General features: G+C 36.8%; 1 protein-coding gene and 1 pseudogene across 1 annotated transcript; both read right to left on the reverse strand.

Moving 5' to 3' along the window:
- Window positions 1-4,106: 4,106 nt before the first annotated feature.
- LOC105943165 (60S ribosomal protein L35a-like) lies at window positions 4,107-4,440 on the reverse strand (annotated as a pseudogene).
- An 11,980-nt stretch (window positions 4,441-16,420) lies between these two features.
- Window positions 16,421-16,885, reverse strand: LOC101538816 (non-histone chromosomal protein HMG-17-like). The gene has a single exon (XM_055122576.1). The coding sequence runs from the start codon at window positions 16,791-16,793 to the stop codon at window positions 16,521-16,523; it is 273 nt and encodes a 90-aa protein (XP_054978551.1). The 5' UTR covers window positions 16,794-16,885; the 3' UTR covers window positions 16,421-16,520.
- Between the last annotated feature and the right edge of the window lie 6,791 nt (window positions 16,886-23,676).

The raw sequence follows: 23,676 nt of genomic DNA on the forward strand, positions 1-23,676 counted from the left end.
AGTCTGACACTTCAACACTTCCCTATCATCTCTTGATAGATCAACAAGACTAAAACTCAGCCAGGAAGTACTGGCTTTAAAGGAAGAAATGGAAGAGAGAGGGCTAATAGATATATGCAGGGCATTTCATCTCACCCAAACCAAATATGCATTCTTTTCCAGTGCACATGGAACATTTTCCAAGATAAACCACGTGCTGGGCCACAAAACATACCTCAATAGAATCAGAAAGATATAAATTGTATGAACTTTCTTTTCAGACCATGATGCACTGAAGATAGAAGTGAATCACACACAGAAACGGAGAAGCAAATCAGACACCTGGAAATTAAACAACTCAATGTTGAACAATGAATGATTGGGTCAGGAAGGAAATCAAGGAAGAAATCAAAAGATACCTGGAAACAAATGAGAATGAGGATACGAGGTAGCAGAGCTTGTGGGACACAGCTAAAGCAGTGTTGAGGGGTAAAATTAGTATTTTTATAAGTATTATTAGTATACTCTGCAAGTATTACTAAGGAAGGAAGAAAAGGCACACATAAATAACTTGACTTCACAGCTCAAGATCTTAGTAAAAGACCAACAAAAGAAGCCCAAACCAGGCAGGAGGGAAAAAAAAACTTAGAGCAGAAATTAACAACATGGAAACCCCAAAAAACAATCTGAAAGATCAATGAAACCAAGAGCTGGTTCTTTGAGAAAATAAATAAGATTGATAAACCACTAGCAAGACTCACAAGGAAAGAGAGAGCGAACCCTAAAAAACCAAATCAGAAATAAAAAGAGGACATCATAACAGAAACCAAAGAAATTTAAAAGATCATCAGAGACTACTTTGAAAATCTGTATGCCACGAAGCAAGAGAACCTAGAAGAAATGGATAAATTTCTGGATTCTTATACCTCCCAAGTCTGAACCAAGAAGATTTGGAATACCTCAATAGAAATTGAAGCAGTAATCAGAAGTCTTGCTCAAAGCAAAAGCCTAGGTCCAGATGGATTCACTAGCGAATTCTTCCAAACATTTAAAGAGGACCTATTGCCAGTACTTTTCAAGCTTTTCCAGGAAACTGAAGAAACAGAAACTCTCCCAAACAGTTTCAATGAGGCACATATCACCCTAATACCAAAAGCAAACAGAGACATCACAAAAAAAGAAAATTACAGGTCGATATCCCCGACAAACATGAATGCAAAGATCCTCAACAAAATATTAGCAAATAGAACCCAACAACTCATCAAAAAGTTCATACACCATGACCAAGAGGGATTTATCTGGGGGATGCAAGGATGGTTCAACATTCTTAAGTCAATCAATATAATCCATAATATCAATAAAAGAAAAGATAAAAACCATACACTCATATTAATAGATGCATAGAAAGCATTTGACAAGATCCAGCACTCATTTATGATGAAAACTCTCAGCAAAATGGGAAGTGAAGGAACTTTCCTCAATATAGTCAAAGCCATCTGCCACAAGCCTACGGCAAGCATTATCCTCAATGGGGAAAAACTAAGAACCTTTCCTCTAAAATCAGGGACAAGACAAAGATGCTGAGTCTCAACACTACTATTCAATATAGTACTGGAAGTACTTGCTATAGCAATTAGGCAAGAAAAAGGCATTAAGGACATCGAAATAAGAAAGGAAGAAATCAAACTCTCACTATTCAGAGATGGCGTGATACTATATTTAGAGAACTCTAAAGCCTCTACCAAGAAGTTCCTAGAAACAATAGACTTGTATAGTAATGTTGCAGGCTATAAAATCAATACCCAAGATTCCATGACTTTCTTATATGCAAATATGCAAATATGCGAGAGAAGAAAGCGATATAAAAAAAGAATTCCGTTCACAGTCATGACTCAGAAAATCAAATACCTCGGAATTAACTTAACCAAGGAGGTAAAGGACCTGTACAAAGAAAACTACAAAATGCTACTTCAAGAAATAAAAGAGGACACGAGGAAATGGAAACAGATCCCCTGCTCATGGATTGGGAGAATTAACATTGTCAAAATAACAATACTCCCCAAAGCATTATACAGATTTAATGCAATCCCTATAAGGGTACCCATGACATTTTTCAAAGAAACTGATCAAATACTCCTGAAATTGATATGGAGTAAGAAGTTCCCATGAGTAATTAAAGCAATTCTTGGGGAAAAAATGTTGGACGGGGGGCATGATCTTCTCTAACTTTAAGCCATACTACAAAGCAGTAGTCATTAAAACAAATTATTAGAACAAAGTATTGGAACAAAAGCAGATCAGTGGAATAGGTTTGAATATCCTTACACACACCCTCAAATATATGATCATATAATCTTTGATAAGGGAGCAAGAAGTGTGAAGTGCAGCAAGGAAAGCCGCTTTAACAAATAGTGCTGGCAAAACTGGACAGCTACATGCAAAAAAATGGGCTCAGACATATACCTAACACCATGACAAAAGTCAGATCAAAGTGGATTAAAGACCTCAACATCAAACCAGAAAGACCTCAACATCAAACCAGAATACACAAGGTACATTGAAGAAAAGGTCAGCAAAACCCTCCACGACATTGAAGCTAAGAGTATCTTCAAAGACGAAATGCCACTGACCAAGCAAGTGGAAATAGAGATCAACAAATGGAAAGATCTTTTTGTTTTCTTTATAATGAATCACCGTGAGGTACAGTTACAGATTACAAACTTTCGTGATTACATTCAGTCATAAAATCATCAAGTACCCAACCCTTCACCAGTGCCTATCTCCACTACCAGTGTTCCTGGTATCCCTCCCACCACTCCATCCCACCCTCCCCACCCCCTGCCTCTGTGGCAGGTGCGTTCCCTTTTACTCTCGCTCTCCTTTAGGGTGTTGTGGTTTGCAATGCAGGTATTAAGTGGCCATCATATTTGGTCTATAGTCTACTTCCAGCATGCACCTCCCATCCTAAGCGGGCCCTCCAAGCACCCATTATTTGATGGTCCCCTTCTCTATCTGAGCTGCATGTGAGGCTGGCTTCCAAGCCATGGAGCAATCGTCCTGGTCATTATCTCTACTACCCTTGGGTGTTAGTCTCCTATTCTGTTACTTTATATTCCACAAATGAATGCAGTCCTCTCTTTCTGACTCATTTAAGTTAGCATGATACCTTCCATGCTGATCCACTTATATGCAAATTTTACGACTTCTTCTTTTCTAGCAGCTGCATAGTATTCCATTGTGTAGATGTAACAAAGTTTCTTTAACCAGTCATCTGTTCTCCACACTGGGGTTTTCTCCAGATTCTGGCTATTGTAAATAGTGCTGCCATACACACACAAGTGCAGATGTCATTTCTACTGTACGTTTTTGCATCTCCAGGATATATTCCCAGAAGTGGTGTTGCCAGATCGAATGGGAGCTCAATTTCTAGTTTTTTGAGAAATGTCCATATTTTCCAAAAAGGCTGAACTAGTTGGCATTCCCACCAGCAATGAAGGAGAGTCCTTTTCTCCCCACATCCAGGCCAACACAGGTTGCCTTTGTTCTTTTGGATGTGTGCCAGTCTCTGTGGTGCGAGATGTTATCTCATTGTTTTGATCTGCATCTCCCTGATGATTAGTGATGAAGAACATTTTTTTCATGTGCCTTTTGGCCACTCGGATTTCTTCTTTGAGAAACTTTCTGTTCATAAGGGGTTAATATCAAGGATACGCAAGGCACTGGCTGAACTTTACAAGAAGAAAACATCTAATTCCATCAGAAAACGGGGAGTTTTACCTTTTAAATCTAAGCTTTTGCTCCAAAATTTAACAATATAGCTGTATCTCATCTCAAAATCTCTAATCTTGAGTATTTTATGCTTTTTTCTTCAGTCTGTAATAATATTAGACAAATCTATTTGTCCAAGTCATATCAGTGTAAAACAATAAACCTCTCATTCACACATATTGATCTGATTGAATTACATGTTGAACATCAAACTTGTAAAAAAATCAACATGGCATAGCCATATGGGAAACTTATATAAAAGTACAAGTGTGTGTTTAGTGTAGACTCTTTTTACATCTCAGCTTTAAGAGAATGTTGTCTTTTTTAAACACCTACACTTTATTTAGTTCTCAGTAAGTTTAAATCCTTGAGGGGTATACTATCACCTGTATTCTGTGACCAAGTGCCTTGGAAGAAAGTTTGCTTCAGAATTTGGCTCAAATCATGCCATTGTTTCCATGGACTTGAGTTACCTTTCCCTAGATCACTCTGGTTTTATTAAGTTTCCCACCAGGCATCACTGTGTTGTTCTTTGCTTTGTATACATTAAGTGCATCTCTTTCCCAGATAGAATTCAGCTTCATATCGATGATAAACACCTTCAGTTTTAAGAAGAGCTGAGTGCTCCCTCTGGTTCCTGAAACCCCATCTATAGCCAGCAAAAGTGTCTTTGGAAAAAGCCATTTCTGTCATTCAATTAAACCAGGCCACCCTGAAAATCTCAGGTGGAAAAAAGAGCCAGAATGATATCCCACATTATTTTTCTCTTGCTTTTCCAATATTAAAATTTTTCCAGTTTAAAAATTATTCAGATTATCAAAATTATTTTTAAAAATAAATGTAATATTATAAAAATATAGAAAACCAATAAATGTGATATACCACATCAACAAAAGGAAGGCCAAAGTCATATAATCATCTCAATAGAAATGGTATCAAATGCTTTTGAAAAACAGAATTTGATAATATTATTTACTTAGTTCTATTTACAGGGGCCATGCCGCAGCAATACTCAGGTAACACAAGGCCTAGTCCTGGAGATCCTTTGCTCAATTGAGTGGGTCTGATGCTTTGGCTCTTGGGCCTTGCATTGTGCTTATTAAGCCCAGTAGTGCTTAGGAGCTATCAAAAATCAAAGCCACACAGTAAGTGCTTGTGGACCACCAGGACTATATCCGGTAGTATTAAGGGAGTCTTGTAGTGCTGGGGATCAAACTCAGGGCCTTGCTTATGCCAGGCACATATTCCACTGTTTTAGCATTTTTCTGACTCCACGATTTCCCTTTATGACTAAACACTTCCAACAGACTTGAAATAGAAAGAACATATGTCAGCCTAATAAAAACCATATATGATAAGCCCGTAGTCAGCTTCATACTTAAACTATAAGATTTTCCTGTAAGATAAACAACAAGAATTTGCACTCTTACCATCTTTTACTCAATAAAGAGTTGGAGATCCAGTAAAAATAGTTAGAAAAGAATATGAGAATATGAGAAGAATATCTGAGGGCTGAGCTTGAGTGACAGATAGCACAGCGGGTAGGGCGTTTGCCTTGCACTCAGCCGATCCGGATTCGATTCCTCTGCCCCTCTCGGAGAGCCCAGCAAACTATTGAGAGTGTATCGCCTGCACAGCAGAGCCTGGCAAGCTACCCATGGCGTATTCCATATGCCAAAAACAGTAACAACAGGTCTCACAATGGAGATGTTACTGATGCCCGCTCGAGCAAATCGATGAGCAATGGGATGACAGTGATACAGTGACAGTGATCTGAGGCTAACGAGATAGTATACCAAGTAGGGCACTTGCTTGCACACACAGCGATTCTAAATTTGATCTGTGATACTGCATATGGCCCCCAAGTGCCACCAGGAGTGATCCCTGAGCATAGTCAGGAGTAAGCCCTAAGCACAGCTGGGAGTAGTGTTAAAACTTGAAGACAAAGAGGTTGGATAGATCACAAAACTGAACCCAACATCAAGAAACACACCTGAACAGTAAATGCAAACACAAGCAAAAGTTGGAAAACAATTTTATAGCAAAAATTGCCTTAAAAACACTGTGGTGGCCATACATATATAAGACAGCAGTCTTCAAATTAAATAAAACTATATGAACTCTGTCATCTCTTTAGTTCCTCAACCAGATCCCAAACCTTCTGCTTGTCCATTTATTTCTCACCAAACCCTATTTCATTCACATCCTAGTCCCTTAACTATGCTCACTACTGTTTGTATCCTAAACTGTGCAGCTAAATAAAGATGACAACTCTACTTATTGAATATAACAGTGCAAAAATAAACACAACAGGAAACTTGTCTCAAACATTTGGAAATTAAACAATTTACGATTGAGCAAGAAATCATAAGTTTTCTGGAAACAAACAAGAATAAAGACACCAGTCACCAAAACATATGGACACAACAAAGTGTTGTTAATAGGGAAGTTCGTAGTAATCCAAGTGTTCCTTGGAAACAGAATAAAAACCTAACAGCACATTTTATTTCTCTAACGTTTTAAAAATGTATTTTGATGTAGAAAAGAACGTACAACTGTTGACACAAATCTAGAAGTAAAATTGATTAGATAACAAAGTTGCAATATTGAAATCAATAGATTCTTAAAAATTAATTTATGTGAATAATGTTATATTTGATCTCAGTGTCGTTAAGTCCTTGTCTAACAACTCATTAAGCTTTTTGTTACTTTACGAGGTGTTGCGTGGCTACATATGTAGCTGCGCATTTCAGAGACTTCAGGATCTATGGTCTGGGCCAAAGCTGTATCAGGGTGAGGGTGTTACTGCCAGAGCTTCGGCTGGAGGAGTATTTGGCCTGCCCGCCTCCCGCTGGCAGCACCTTTTAAGCTACTAGAAAATACCAACAAAAGGATTTAAAGTAAGCAGAAGAAAGAACATAATAAAATTTAGAGCAGACATAAATGAAACAAAAAAATTAAAAACATAATTCAAAGGATCAAAGAAAACAGGAGCTAGTTTTTGAAAGATTAAACAAGACTGACAAACCATTGCTAGATTCATAAAGAAAGAGAGAAAAATCAAATAAACCAAATAAGAAATGAAAGAGAATGTGTAACAAAACCACAGATATGAAAAAATCATCAGGGATCACTATGAAAATGTTTGTACCACAAAATTGGAGAACATAGAATAAATGGATACATTTTGAACTCAAAAGTTTCCAATGCGGAATCAAGAGGAAACAGCACAAATGAATACATTTTGAACTCATAAGCTCTAAGGCTGAATCAAAAGGAAACAGAACACTTGAAAAAACATTACAAGCTAGGAGATTGAAATAATAACCAAAAGGCATCCTCAAAATAAAGCTGGGGCCCAGGTGAGCTTACTAGTGCGTTCTACCAACGCTTCAGAGAGAACACTTATTCCCAGTTCTTCTCAGGTCTTCCAAAGAGTAAAAGACGACAAAAATCCTCCCAAAAAATTCTAGGAGGCAAAAATTACCCTGATACAAAAAGAAAACAGATATCACTAAAGAAAATTATAGGCCTATATTCCTGATAAATATAAATGCAAATATCAAGTATTGGGGAAACACTTTTTAAAAAGAGGTAAAATGTAATTGTAAAGAAATCTATATTTTGCACGCGGCCGACCCGGGTTCAGTTCCCAGCATCCCATATGGTCCCCTGAGCACCACCAGGAGTAATTCCTTAGTGCAAAGCCAGGAGTAACCCCAGTGCATTGCCAGGTGTGACCCTCCCCCCAAAATAAAGATAAAGTAGCATTTTTTTAAAAAAAAGAAAACTATATTTCTCTACTAAAAAATGAAAAGAAGACCCAAGACAAAGGAAACTCTTTCTCTGTTCATGATTAATATTAATATTAATTAATTAATTAGATTAATATTATCAAAATGTAAGTCTTATCCAAAGCACCATACATATTCAACACATTTGCTCTAAAAATGCCCATGACATTTTAAGATATAAACCAAATGCTGTTGAAATTTATATGGAGTAATTTATATGGCGTAATAACAAAAACTTTTGAAAAGTACCACCACCAGTACTCCTATGAATAGCCAAAGCAATGCCAGGAAAAATTTAGATGGGATCTTCTCTTTCCCAAACTTTAAATGAAAGTATAAAGCTATGATAATCAATACTGTGTGGTACTGGAATGACAATATACTTTCAGACCAGGGAAATAGAAACGAGAACCCAGAGATAGATCCTCAGGTATTTGCATAGCTAATCTTGGACAAAGGAGCAATGAATAGGAAGTGGAGCAAGAAAAGCCTCATCAATAAATGGTGCTTCGAAAACTAGTCAGCCACATGAAAAAAAAAAACTCAAACCCCTTTCTAACACCATATGCAAGTCAATTAATAATGGATTAAAGACTGCAATGTCCCACCTGAATCCATAAATTACACTGAAAAAATATAGGACACTTCATAAAATTGAATCTAGAGTGTATTGTCCAAGCAAACAGATGCGAGATAGATGAGTATGATCACATCAAATAAGAAACTTCTGTATCACAAAAAGAAATGATGATCATAATAAAAAGACACCTTATGAACTACAAGAAAATATTTGTCTACTACTCATCTGGAAAAGGGTTAATATCCAAGATACATAAAGCACAAGTAAAACTTAACAAACAAACTCATCATAAAATGGAGGGAAGATATGAAAATATGTTTTAGAAAGGATATACAGCTAGCAATAGGTGTATGATAAAATGCTTTGCGTCAGGGAAATGCAAATCAAATGAATAATGAGACATCTCACATCATTGAGACTGCCACACATCAAAAACCAAAAAACTGAAACAATCAGTATTGGTGTGGTTGCTGGGAAAAAGAAACCCTCATCAACTGCTGGTGGGAACATCGACTGATCCAGCACTTTTATAGCAATATTGATGTGTCTCAAAAATCAAGCTATGAATCAAGCTTCCAAATGACCAGTAATTCTACTTCTTTAACATCTACCCCAGAGGCACCAAACCGCAATTTAAAAAATACATGTGTTCCTATGTACATTACAGCATCATTCACAAGACTTGTATGTAAAATACAGAGGAGAATACAAAAGTTATATTGTCCTTGACAGAAACCTTAAAAATGTGTTTGGGAACTCCACTGTAAAGGAAAAAATAACAAATAAATAGGACTACATCAAACAAACAGATTCTACTTAAGAAAATAACCTTGCATTCAAATGAAAAGACAGGGGGTCAGGGCAGTAATCAGTAGTTAGTTCGCAAGCGAGGCATGTGTGTTTAGTCCTGAATTTAATCTCTAAATTTAATTATTGGCAGTACATGATCCCCCAAAATATGCCAAGATGTCATGTCAATGCTTAAGAGGAAATCCACGTAATTAAAGCATTAGCAGAGCACCCAGAGAAACAGTTTTCTAAAGAGACATAGAGATGGTCAATAGGCACAAGTAATGATTTTTTTACAATTTTGTATTATTGGGTAAATCCAATTCAGAACAACAGTGAGATATCACCTCATGCCTGTAAGAGTAGCTAGCTATTTTACACAAACAAACAAATGAACAAAAACCACAACAGGTATCAAAGATGTGTGAAAGGAGCCCTTCCTTACACACTATTGATGGGAATGCAAACTGGTGCAACTATCCAGGAAACAGTATAGAGATTCTGAAAAATCAAGAATAGAGGGGTTAGAGTGATAGTACCATGAGTAGAGTGCTTGCCTTGCACACTGCCAACCTGAGTTCAATCCCCAGCACCACATATGGTGCCCACACAAGGAATAGCCTGGCATTATTCCTGAGCTAAGAGCTAGAAATAAGCCCTGAGAGCCTCTGGGTGTGGTTGTACCAAGGATTAAGAATAGAACTTATATAAAATTCAGTTATTTCACTTCTGATAGCTACTTGAAAACTACAGAAGCAAAAATTCAAATATGAGAGAAATAAGAAGGATATACAAACTCATGTTTATTGCAGTATAATTCATGATAGTATCAGGAAACATCTTAAATGCTCATCAACTGATGGATAGACAAAGAGTGGCATATGTTCACAATGGAATACTACCTGGCTACTGGAAAAGGTAAATTCCTGCTACTTGCAACACTATGAATAGAAATGATAGTATGTGAAATAATCCAGGTTAACAAAGATAAACACCATACAATTTTACTCACATGTGATATAGACATTTTAAAAAGCAGATGAACTAAAAAAACAAAAAGAAAATTTGGACTTTAAGTCCAATTAGGGGTTACAACAAGGGCAGGATAGAAGAGGGGTGGGTAAATTGGGTCAAAGGGGACAATTGTATGATGAATGATAGAATTGTACTTTCAGAGAAAAATTTATTTGTTTATCTTTCATTTTCTTCATTTCTTAGGAAAATAGTTTTACTAAGAAAATATGAGATAAGACAGATGTGGTTTTGTAATGTAAAGGAAGAAAAATAATGAGCCAAACCTGGAACACAATAGATTTCAAAATGGAGTGCCTAGAGGTAAGTTGAATGTAATATACACATGTTGATTTTACATCAACACTTCAAACTTTTATAAGAACAAATTTTGCTTTGATTAAAAAGTATATCTGAGAAATATACACAAGAATGGTTAGCAGCTACATGAGTTATTTAACCACGTCTTGGCTCATCACCTCACTTGTAAAATGGGAAGAATCCTAGTGTTGACTACAGAGTTATTGTGTAAGAATTAAATGAACCATTAAGTATAAAATATATAGAACAGTATTTGAAATATAATGCTATGAAATTTGCTATTATTATTATAAATGTAGTGATTAGAGTGAGGAAATAACAAGCTGAGGGCTATTTTTGTGATTTTAAGTCACCCAGAATTTAAGTCAACCAGTAATTAGTTGGTTAAATTATTTCTTTTCTGTATGTGTCAAATTTTCTTCTGCTTTCCTCTCATAAGAATACTTGCAGGTAGTACAAGATAATTTTCCCATCTCAGAATCTAGAACTTAATCACACAAGCAGTCTTTCTGCTATATAAGATAACATTCAGTTAATGTAGGTGTTAGACCATAACTTAACCTACCACCTATAGATAATTTAAATTTAAGACTGACTATATAACACCTCCACTCAGTTGCCTGTTTTGTATTCATGGAAGCTCATGACAAACAATTATTTACCAGGAAAATATCAACTGACTGGACAATGTACAGTAAGAATGAAATGTTATCATTCAACGAAATGATTTATTTAGGCTGCAATATATTTCTGAGACTGATGAGCTTGATCTGTTATAATGGTTTATAAACACTGAAAGGAATTGCATGAGCATCTTGGTACCTCTGGGAATATTTTGGCTATTAAATACAAACAGTGAAATAACAATCTGATAGAAAAACTTAAGAAGTGTTTAGAACATTTTTTATCGGTTTCCCCTCTGGTTTAAATTCAAGCATTGCAGAAATACGGTAAATAAGCACATTTCGCACACTTGGTTCATAAAAGTGTCTTTTTACCAATTTTATGCAGACTGCATCTGGCTAAATAAACAATAAAATCTAGAATTAATGTTCCAAATTGTAATGCTGGGAGCAGGGAAGGACAGTGAAAAGCCTCAAAAAGAAATGACACTTAAAAATAAACCCTTGAGTGACTTCCAGCCTGTCTGATATCTCTTTCCTAAAGTACAGAGCATTTGTTTCCTCTCATCTGAAATAGATGATTTTTGTCTTGCTAGAGCTTACACATATGTACATTTGTTTATTTTCTGAAAGTTATTCTTCATCATACGGTATTGGAACATACTCTTCAGGGAAAACATCTGTTCATCTTTGTTGCTAGCATCTGCCAAGTTAGGTATGCTAAGAAAAGAAGAAATTACTGGACCTCAAATCCGCAAGTTAGCATGATATCAAAAACAGACAAATTTTATCCGTACTAGATTGCTTCCAAACATAGCCTGGCTTTGGTCATACCAGACACAGAACACACAGACCCCATGGTCTTAGATCAATCAGTTCTGGGGGTAGAGGTAATTTGGTCTACTGAGGAAAAGGGTGTAAGAACAAAGTAGACACCATCTCTGCTTCAGTGTTTACTTAGAACTTTCTCAGTGGCTCCAGATGGGCTTGTTGATGGATAGAACACCAGGGACTGGGAATAGTGTGAGAAACATATAGAATTGAGTATAGGAATGAGCATTTGGTCCAAATACTTGGCTCTACTACTGTTACTTGGGAAACGTGTTAGTTTGGGAAAAGTTGCTTAACCTATCTGAGCCTCTATTTCTGCATCTGTAAAATATCACTGTGTCAGTGTATCTCTGTCATCTTGTTGTCCATTAATTTTCTCAAGAGGGCACCAATAATGTCTCCATTTGTTCTAGCCCTGAGATTTTAGCAGACTCTCTTTACTCGTCCTTCCCAACGGTGCCACATTGGAGGCTCTTTCAGGGCCAGGGAAATGAGACCCATCATTGTTAACTGTTTTTGGCATATGGAATACACCATGAGGAGCTTGCCAGGCTCTGCTGTGGGGCAGGATACTCTCTGTAGCTTGCCGAGTTCTCCTAGAGGGAGAACTAGACAATAAGAGGTCTCACAGCTATGAATTTGGCCACGCGCTTCCGGGAGCTTTGTCTTATAGTCTCTGGATCTTGGCTGTTGATGGTATTACATGGCCCCAGGGGCAGTTTGTGGGTGTGACTACCTAGCTACTCAGAAAAGGGGGATCTAGGTGAAGGAGACCTCCTCCCGATCTGAACAGGCTTGGAGATCTCAGTCCCGGGTCCGGCACACCTGGGTTCCTCTGCCAGTTCCTTCATGCATGAGGCTCATGAGGCTGTAAAATAAAGCTAGTTATATTAGAATAAAATGTAAATGGATAAAGAGTTATAGGTACTATATGCAAAGTGAAAAATATGCTTTATAGAATATCTTGGAAAGAATAGCAAAGTGGTTTATACAGACCAACTCAAACCTAGGTAGCAATTTATTTACACTTTCATGAAAAGTATCCTTGGGAGAAGGCTCTGAGGCTCCAGTGAATTTCAGTCTATATATAATCTTACTTTATTTCAACTCTCTTTTCTCCAATGAACTCTATAAACTTCCCTCACATATTTTCTGTGTTTTATTCTATGGGAATGTTAAGCAACTTGTATACTACCTGAAATTTGCAGAGGATTTGCAAGACCTAAGCTGATGGAGGCTCAGTTTCCTCTCCATTACCATGCCACAAATATTTTCTGAATGTTTTGGAACTTGAGGTCAAGATATTTTGTACTAAGACTATGCTGATAGAAAAGACAGCTTTTGACTCCAAAATATATTCTCTGAATGAAAGCCATGAACCTAACACACATATATAAGGTTGTTCATTACTAAACACTTGGGTGCACATTCTTCTCCAATATACCTGGGAATTCTCTAAGACAGACTTTATGCTAGTTCGCAAAACATAACTACATAAAATAAAAATACAGAAATATTATCAACTATCCTCTTAGACCATGATTCTTTTAAAATGTACATGAATTACAATCATAATTGGGGGTTAACACACTTGAGAATGAGACAAAAAATTAAAATATGTATTCCCTATCCTGATTCTTTTGAATAACCCTTATTTGATTCTGTATTTTGCTATTATCTCTGTCCTAAAAGCTCTTTTTAAATTTTTGCTCCTACTTTACCCTTGTTTTTAAACCTACTGTAATGCAGATCCACATTGTTGTTCTTATAGGTCACAATGAAGTGCCAACTTATAAATTTAGGGGGAAAATGTTAAAAATAAAATTGTTGTTTGACAATTAAACTTCAAGGGGCATGTGCAACAGATGGCAGGGAAGAATTAGTTTCATGTTTCTGGGACCATCATCACTGGACAGCAATTAAAACTTCTCTGTTAGCATTTATAAAGAATTAAACAGCCTTGATAGTGGTTGAAAGGGAGTCCCACATTCTCATGATTCTTGTAAACACAATAGAGTAAACAGGGAATCTGAACTAAGTAGAATGGTAGGTAGAGTATCCTTGGGAAATCTTAACCTAGACTGGGAGAGGAAACTTAGACTTTTTCATCTGAAGACTTAGATGAAACTTTGACTATTTCCCAGAATCACCAAAATTATCTTGGTCTAAATCCATAGTCATCAAGACTTCTGGCTTCCCATTTGAAGAGAGAATGTACTGCTATATCACTTGGGGCCTTCTGTTGTTACTTTTAACATTTGTTTTTCATAATCATTGGATGAGTCATCATTGAGGAGAGGCATCAACAATTTTGGTCTCATGAGCTTGAAGAGATGAAGATGCATATCAGAGTAGGAATCTCATTTCTATTACATATGCAGTAAATCATATTTTTTCTTATTGTGCCGTGTTTGCCTTACTTATTTTGGTTCTGTTTTTTGCACAAGCATATTTAAAATTAATATTTTATAAAACACTAAAATGGAATATAATGATTTAGTTATATGTAGTTTTGAAAAAAATAGTGTATTTTATTTTTTGTTTTGTCTTTTTGGATCACACCCAGCAATGCTCAGGGGTTACTCTTGGCTCTGTACTCAGGAATTATCCCTGGCAGTGCTTGGGAGACCATATGGGATGCTGGGGATTGAACCAAGGCAAACACCCTCCCTTGTACTATGTACTATGACTCCAGCCCCTTTTGTATATTTTCTGCCTAATTCCTACAAGTAAAAATCTACTTGAGAGTGAAAAAATACATATTCCAACACATCAATCCATAGAATGGTTTCTTCCAGTATGCTAGCTCAGGAGAATGCTTGGCACAATACTATAGAATGATCTCCGTTTCAATCCATGACCATTATTTTTAACGAAAAATTAGACTAACATTTACTTTTGTTTCCTTCAGCTATTTTCCTGTCTACATTTAAAATTTTCTTTTCATATCTATTCTTTTGTCAGCAGCTATATTATGTGACCTAAATTTGATGACTTCTTTTGTAGTTTCCCAGATTGGGCTTATTTGGATTTCTGAATATATAGACAGTTGTTTTTTAAAAAAATTTTATCGAATCACAGTGAGATAGTTACAAGATTTCATGTTTGGGTTACAATATCACAATAATCAAACACCCATCCTTCCACCAGTGTACATTTCCCACCACCAATATCCCAGGTATACCCCCCCTTTCCCACTCTCCCCCTGCCTCTATGGCAGACAGTATTCCCCATACTATCTCTCTACTTTTGGGCATTATGGCTTGCAACACAGACACTGAGAGATCATCATATTTGGTCCATTATCTACTTTCGGGATGCATCTCCCATCCGAGACAGTTGCTTTTTTAATGTGGAGCGTTTCATTCACATCTTTAAAAAGTATTGCTTTTGTTTAAGCCATGAACAGCCAGCGGTGCTCATGGCTTACTCCTGACTTCTCTCAAAGATCACTCCTAGTGGTGCTCAGGGAACCACATGTTGTGCCAGAGATTGAACTTTTGTCTGCTGCATGAAAGAGAACCATGCTACTCAGTGTACTATATCTCTCCACCCCTCTTCAAATAATACATCATTATCTATTTCTCCTGTCAATCTGACACCACAATTATATGTGTGCCTGATATTATCCCATAGGTTAGTATAGCTTATTTCAATTTCTCTTTAAATTTTGCTCACCCTGTGCTTCACTAATTACTGTACTCAAATTCATTGATTCTTTCTTCTGTCAGATTAAATATTCTGTCTAAGAAATTCATATAATTTTAACTTATTGATATTTATCTCACTGATATTGTACAATTTTAGTTCTGGAAAATATACTTGCCTCTTTTTGTATAGTTTTAAAAGATCTCTCCTGGAACTAACTTATATTCCTCCATCATTTACCAATATTTCTGTAATTTTTAAAATTTATTTATAATATTAATCTAAGAACTCTTGTCTAATAATTAAAGCCTTTGTTTTATCTGCATGTTTAATATTTTAAAATATTTTATTTATTTTTTATTTTTTTCAAACTGTATCCAGCTTTATTAAAGATACTTTTCATAAACAATCATGGTATTTCAGGCAGGACATGGGCAGACAATCATTAACAGTGTACAATAACTTTCAAACTCCCTTCTTCAATGGACTACCAAAATCAGAAAGCCACTATAAAACCCAATGACATCTTCATTTGATGCTCTGAACAGCGAAAGTTTAGAGTGAGGGTTGACATTTCACATTTAGTATGTTGTTTAACAACTTTTCACTAGCCGACCCTGACTTTCAAGAAATGAAAGAAAAATGGCAGAATGATCAATCTGAAGATCCACAGTCTAAAAAAGGAACCGTTCTTTTGAGGGCTGCCGTCTCAGTTGGGGCACTGCAAAATCCAGATGGCCTGACATCCTGGTAACCACTTTTTGGGAGTCCAGGCTCAACAGGTCTCTCTGGGGTTAAGGGAGTCAAGTCTATGCTGAAGGCGGAGAGGGAGACAGGACACAGAAACACATTTTAGCTTTTCCCCACCACAAGGCATTGGGTGCCAGGGTGGCTACCGTGTCAAGTCAAGGAATCCCTCCTTTTGGAAATCAAGAGGGAGTCTCTTAAAACTAGTGAGGAAAAGTTGTTTTTCCCCAGGGCAATCCAGTTTTGGAGACCATCTATTAGTGACTTATGCCCTTCCCCCAAAGCAACAATGAAGTGTTCTGTGTGCTAACAACATAGCTTTAAAAAAAAAGTAAAACAAAATTCTGCATTTTTATAAAACTTGATAAAAAATAGTATTTCAAACTGTACAGTCACCAGAAGTACACAGTTATCAAAAATGCACACACTTCACTTGGCATCTCCAGCACCTTCAGCTTTCTGTGCCTGGTCTGTTTTGGCATCTCCGTTTTCTGCAGGGTTATTTCCATCCTTGCCAGCATCAGCCTTCCCCTTTTTCCCTTTGGGTACCTTCTCTCCCTTCTTTGCAGGGGCCTTTTTAGGCTTGGGCTCTGGCTTTCGAGGAGCTGGTTTAGCTGATAACCTTGCGGATCTTCTCTGTGGTTCATCCTTCACCTTGGCTTTATCTCCTTTAGCATCCCCTTCAGCCTTTCTCTTGGGCATGGTGGCGACAGCGGCGGGACGTAGGCGCTGGACGCGGGGTGCAGCGGCGCGCGGGCTTTGGTCGGTCCAGGGGTCGTTCTCGCCTCTTCTTCTTCACACTGCTCCAATATTTTAAAATATTTTAACATTAATATTTTACAATATATTTTTACATAATGCCTTTCTCTCACTTGTCTTTGATTATACATTGCATGGCACATTACAGAGATTCTAAAATCTTTTATCTTCCTGTAAATAGTGCTGAGTTGTTTTGTAATAGGTGGTTCAGTTATTGGTGAATCACCTTGGTTTTCTAGAACTTAGGTGTCAGGTTTAATTAAAGAAGGTTTATTTTAGGTTTTCCTTTTGTCTTTGTATGAATCCCTTAATCATACCACCTGACATTTATTATAAATGTGTGGCCCTGGTGGAATTGCAATGGAAAATCTGAGGGGTTTACAAAACTCTTCTAACTAATGTACCAAAACTTTGAACAATTTTTCCTATGCAGTAGGTAGGTGTTTAAATTTTTACTCAGTTACTCAGTTCATTCAGCTTTCCAATTGTTCTTTCTTTCTCAGTGTCCTTATCCTACGTGGCAAAATTCAGAAATCAGCTAAAGATTTGAGGAGTGTTTATTTGCAGATTTTGTGGCTTCCTTCTTTCTTGGAATCTCCCCTCTTCAGTTTCCAGCTGCTCTGCTGGGTCCAAATTTCGTCTTCTAAATCTTCATGTCCACAAAATTAGGGGTTTAATTTTAGATATATCCAGGAGATATGTGAGAACCAAGAAATGCCTTCAAAGACATACATGTGACCCTTTGCTAATGTGATTCCTTATCTCATGAGTTATGTTTCTTCTAGTGTCTTTCCATTTTTGGGTTAATTTCCAGTGCCTGAAAACAATCATTTTAAATATCATTCAGAATTTATAATTGCTATTATTAGAAAAGTTATCTGTATCAGTTAGAATGTTATTACTAGCAATACTCAGTTCTGATGGTTATTACCTTTCAGTACAACTTCTAAGACACAAAGTGGAGTCTCATCCTACCAAAGCCTTCGATGATTACATTTTCTTTGCCTGTAGCAGGTATTTCAGCACAATTGTAGTTTGTGTGAATGCAGGCCAGAAAGATATTGTAGTTGGCAGGGTGCTTGTCTTTGATGTGGCTGACCCAGTCTCAATCTCTGGCACTCCATATAATCCCCTGAGCACTATGAGGAGTGATTGCTGAATTCAGAACCAAGAGTAAGCTCTAAGCACCACTGGGTGTAGCCCCCAAAACAAAACTATGTGAAAGATTTTTTTCAAATGGTATGAATTATTATAGTGAATAACCAATGATCGTGGTAACTGAGTGCATATCAGAAATATACAACATATTTACGAAACTCAGGGAAGCTAGAGGGCAAAAACTTGGAACAAACAATTTTGTGGGGGTGGGAGCCTTTCAAACAGTGCCCGGGGTCCCAGGGGCACACTCCTGGTAATTCTCGGCAACTGACTCAGAGGTTCAATGTGAGGGCTTGAGGATGCAAAATGCTTGGGCACTATGATGCTCGAGTTTACCTGGACCATCCTGTTGTCCCTTGAGGTCCTCTAGAGCTGCACTTGGTAATGCTCAGGGAACCATGTGCTGCCAGGGATTTAAGCCTGATCAGAAACATGCAGGGTGTGCTTGTTAATGTCAGCAACTATCCACAAATGCTATTTTTAATTGAACAGATACATTTATTTAACAAATATGATAGAAGAGAAAGAATCCACATAAAATAAAGAAACAATGCATTCTACTTTGCAATGCTTGCATGACTCTACAATGATTATGGGAATAAATGATTTGAAGTCATATATCCAAAGTTTGTTTTAGAGCAATTCACCTATCTTCCCCAGTTCCGTAATCTCGCAGCTTGTAAAAAGGGATATTATTTCATAGGGTTATTGTGATAATTATACATTTTTTCATAATTATACACACACTGTATATAAATGACTGTATATATGTACATATATGTTTTTATGGCAGCATGTGGCAAATAGTAAATGTTCACTTGATCACTAAACATTTTGTGTTTTACTTTTTAAGGAAATAAAATAACTTTATTTAGGAAATATGAGAAGGATGTTATCCCATAAAGTAAAAGGAAAGAATCATACACTCTATTGCCACATGCTAGAAAATGCTGAAATAGCAAATTCAAGATGAATTTTCTCTGGGTCACTGTTTCCCAGAAAGTAATCAGCAGATCCTTTACATTAGAGTTATCTGGGAAAAAAACATTTATACTTGTAAGGTAAATATTAGTTTATCCATAGTATAATTTGTAAATGTCTAACACAAATAAACATTTATTGTATATAGAGCAATGTAAAAAAAATAGAGTTATCTGGGTTACCTTGTAAATTAGGCAACATTTGTTTGTCTCCGGGTTTTGAACTACCAAACCAAAAGTTGCAAGGGGATGTCAAGAATAAGAATTTCTCTCAACCCCCAAGTAATTCTTATGCTAATTAAGTTTTAATAATTACAGATAATGCAGAAGTAAAGAGAAGTTTTCTTTATAGGGAAGTACAGAGATTTGCAAAACTTTGAACTCCCTTCTCATTTTCTAGAGCCCTACATCTATTGTCCTTCTGGCTTTGATGTCTATAAGGTTATTTCTTTATATGGAGACCAAAAAGTTTTAGTTACTCATAAGTGTCTAGCTAGAGGGAGATCAGCAGAGTGATTAAACCAAAAGAAATTATAATTTATCCTTCAGATTTGTGGTTACAGGCATCCTAATGCATAACTATTCACCTGTGCAGTATTCCACAGCTTTTAAATCATCTTTTACTAAGTGGAAATCCTAAAAGAGTACATATTGTTTTCATCCTTCATTTCTCCACTTTTAACAAGCATTCTGGAAACAATTAAATGTTGGATTGCCATTTTAATTTCCTTTTTATGGTGGAATTGTGGCAGAGTTTTATAATGTACTTAATATTACATCTGGACTTATCATAACACAGAGTAATTATAAGGATCTTAGATTCTGTGTGATCATAGCTTTTAAAATCAGAGTGTTTTAGAAGAGAATATTTCTTATCTTTAACAAACAGGAAGAATGAGATAGCATCACCAGTCAGAAGGAAAAGAGGCCAAGATAAGAATTCCTGAGGGTGAATATTTAACATATTTACTTATCACTCAATAGGTCAGGATTTGTTGGATGAATGAATGAATGGTTGCTGTGTGCTTTATAGTTGGAATTGATGGGGATTCATATTTTTGTTGGCAAGTAGGTATGTCTTGTCTTATGGGAGGCTTCCCCTCTCTGTGTCTTTTCTTTCAATCAAAAATGGTGGTATGGAGAGGCTCTTACATGTGTCAGTGGCAGAAGTTGCCAAATGGTTGTCAGGCGGATTCAGGGTCAAGGACCATCAAACACTGGTGTCTTGTTTGTGACATGTTTCTCTCCACTCCACTCAAAAAATGTTTAGAGGCTGGAGCAATATCACAGTGGGTAGGGCTCTTGCCTTGCACCTGGCTGACCCAGGTTCATTCCCCCACATCCCCTGGTCCCTCAAGCCCTGCGAGCAGTGATCCTTGAGAGCAGAGCCAAGAGGAAGTGCTGAGCTCTGTGGCCCAAAACATCCAAAATATTTAGAGGAATAAATGCTTATTTTTATTTTTTTGCTGGGCTATGGATTGAACTTAGGACCTCATATGCAAGGCAAGGCTTCTACCACTGAATCACATCCTCATTTCCACTCAAGTCTACACTACAACTCACTTCCCAGAATTATCCAGACAATTTCCAGATTACACATCTATATTGTCTCCCAGAATACTACTCAACTTAGGTTCCTTCCTTACTGCTTTCCAAGAAGTCCTTTATGAAAATCTTACCAGAGAAATAGGGAACAAAAGTCATAACTATTAAACAAACCCCCTTTGATCTGGAAAAATAATTCTAATTCCCAGCAAAACTTGCCAGACACCTGCTCAATAACAGCAGTGATGGTGCTATGGATTGCTTGCTAGCTGCTTCACTTGCTCTGAGAATTGTTTTAATTTTTAAGGCTTAGAAATGGAAAAACATTCTAATATGCAAGGCACAGGCCCCAATTAATGTTTTACCCATTTTATGTGACTTTATAGTTCTCCTGGCTTGTTGCAATCGTAAGTGTGAGGCTCTAGGGGCTTCAGTTGTTTTGTGACATGCAGCCTAATTGTTTTTATTCCAAAACCTAACTGTATAACTTCTCTTTAAAAATTTGAGAGTATTGAGTTCTATAAAAGCTCTCTATCTATCTATCTATCTATCTATCTATCTATCTATCTATCTATCTATCTATCTATCTATCTATCTATTTATCTATCTATCTATCCATCCACATGTAATGTTTTTTTCACAAAATATATTCTATGTGTTGTAAGGAATATCCTTTTAAGGAATTTATGCTGATAAATAACCAATAGACACATTGTTCCCTATGGGGCAAGTATTTACTACAAAAAATGTATAGAGGAAGGTGAAACAAAGTCAACAGTAAATACAAACTCCAACTGATCTTGGGTGTATGGTTTGTGTGGGTGAGAAAGGGAAGAGCTTATATGGAATAGCATGGTGGTGATTATTAGACTGCAGCACATACTACCAAAGGTCCTTCTCATATTCTCTCAGAACACTTTGTGGTGGTTTAACAGTGATAACATATGTATTCATGTCTTCATTCAGAATGTATGAAAGAGACCTTGCTTAGAAAAAGGAAACTTTTCAAAGATAATTAAGTAGATTTTCTTGGGATGAGATTAGTCTGAATTTAGGGTAGGCACCAAATTCAAAGATAAATATTATCAGAAGAGAAGAGAGGCTAGGAGATGAGGTGGCTGGGTAGGGGAGGAAAGCAGAGGGGTAAGGGGAGGATCAGGGGAGGAGAGGGGAGAGGAGAGGAGGGAAGATGAAATACAAAGACAAAATAACGAACTCGATCAAATCAAGCACAAGTAAAAGCTCACCAGGAATGGCTGGAATCACCAGAAACTGAAAGACAAAAGGAAAGATTCTCCCCTAGAGTTTTAAGAAGGAATACACTAATATGATGCCTTGATTTTGTACCTCTGGCTTTCTGAATTCTGAACAGGATTTTCCGTATTTAAACCACCCAGTTTCTGCTAATCTGTTATAACCCTAAGGAACAAATTCATGATCTCTGTGCACACTTATCAGTTGAACTTTCAACTGGCAAAATCTGTGTTTCTTTATCCTGAGGCTTCATCTGGCAGTCAAGACCTACTCTTGATGTCCCTTAGCAACTTTTATTCAAGGATTGATAGAAGTCAGTAAACATTGTCTTTGGTTCACTGTGGTAAATCCGAGGCATACAATTTATACTGGACCAGAATTTAGTTCTAAGTCTGTGACAATATGCGTGATGATGTCTGTACTAGATTCCCTTCCTTACTCTAGTTTCAATTGTATCTTCTGTTCAAGGGTTTTACTAGGATCATTTCTGATATAGATTGCTACTGCTTGAATGTTTCTTTCAGGGTCTGCTTCTGGCTGGAATCCAAAATAAAACCTAAGTATTGAGAAAACAGCACATAGTCCTGATGGAATAGAGAAGGTACCGTCCAAGTGATGTGATACCTTGGTCAATTTCTTAGGCTGTTTTCGTAAAAGTTGTCTGTCTCTGACCTTAACCAACAGAATGCTGCTGTCATGAATAATTATGTTTCAAGATGTATATTTATTCATGACATTTTTTTGGAAAGAATTTGAATTGTGATGTTGAATGCATCATGTCATATTTTTATTTTCTTCACTACAAAAATTATACTGCCTTGCATATTTAAAAGTTGCTAAGAGAATAGTTAGGTCCTAAAAATCATCATAAGAAAAATTGTACAACTATGTATAGAGATGGATGTGAACTGGATTTATTGTGGTGGTCATTTTTAATATATAATCATGTCAAAACATGTCTTCACCTGATATTAATGTTACAGGTCAATACCCCAATTATAAATAAATAAGAGGCTGGTGCTGAGAAATAACACATAAGGTAGGGCACTTGCCTTGCATGTAGACAACCTGAGTTTGATCCCCTACATCTCATATGGCCCCCTCGAGCACTGTCAGAAGTGATACTTGAGTACAGAGCCAGGAGTAACCCCTGAGCATTGCTGGGTGTGTCCCTGCAAAAATATCAAAAAAAGTAAAAAATAAAGAGCCAAGGAGAGTTCAAAGAATTAGATAGAGCACATGCCCTGGACCCACAAAATCTTGAGTTCAATCCCTAGTACCACATGACCCCCATACCACTGGGTTCACACTCGTGACTCCCAGGACTGAGCACCCTTAATACAAAATTGGGCAGCTAAGACATTGCTGGGAGTGGTCCCTGCATCACGAAGTTGTGCTGAGAAGCCCCTGCACAATAAACATTAATAATTTAGACACACATGAAACATTATACTTCAGTAAGTAAAATGCTGTAATTCATTGTTCAGTATTGTAAGTTTCCTCATTTTTGTTTGCATTTAATATTTTCTACCACTTTTATTTCAAATAGATTCTTCTTTGCATTTTTTAAGCAAGCAAACGACAAGCTCTAAAGTGAAGAAAAATGTGAATAATTTCTCATAATGAGACATGACTGCAAAGCCTGTCCTTTCATTCCAAAATACTTGCTAGCTTGATGTTTATCTTCAGTGGTTAAGTTAATCTTCTCCAAATATTGGTAAAAATTTTGAAGCCACTGACTTCATTGGTCTTTTTTACCTCATTTCAAAACATTGAGGAGCAGACTGAAGGTCAAGTAAACAAGTTTATAAAGTAAGGATAATAAGCGACTGGATTTTAAAACTAAAAACTTTTTAGTATGGATATGCCTTGGTGCAGCTAACATGTTT

This window comes from Sorex araneus, chromosome X, assembly GCF_027595985.1.
Source record: "Sorex araneus isolate mSorAra2 chromosome X, mSorAra2.pri, whole genome shotgun sequence".
Lineage (NCBI taxonomy): Eukaryota > Metazoa > Chordata > Mammalia > Eulipotyphla > Soricidae > Sorex > Sorex araneus.

Coding starts and splice junctions, on each gene's coding strand:
- LOC101538816 (XM_055122576.1), bottom strand. CDS start 16,793: ATGCCCAAGAGAAAGGCTGAAGGGGATGCTAAAGGAGATAAAGCCAAG.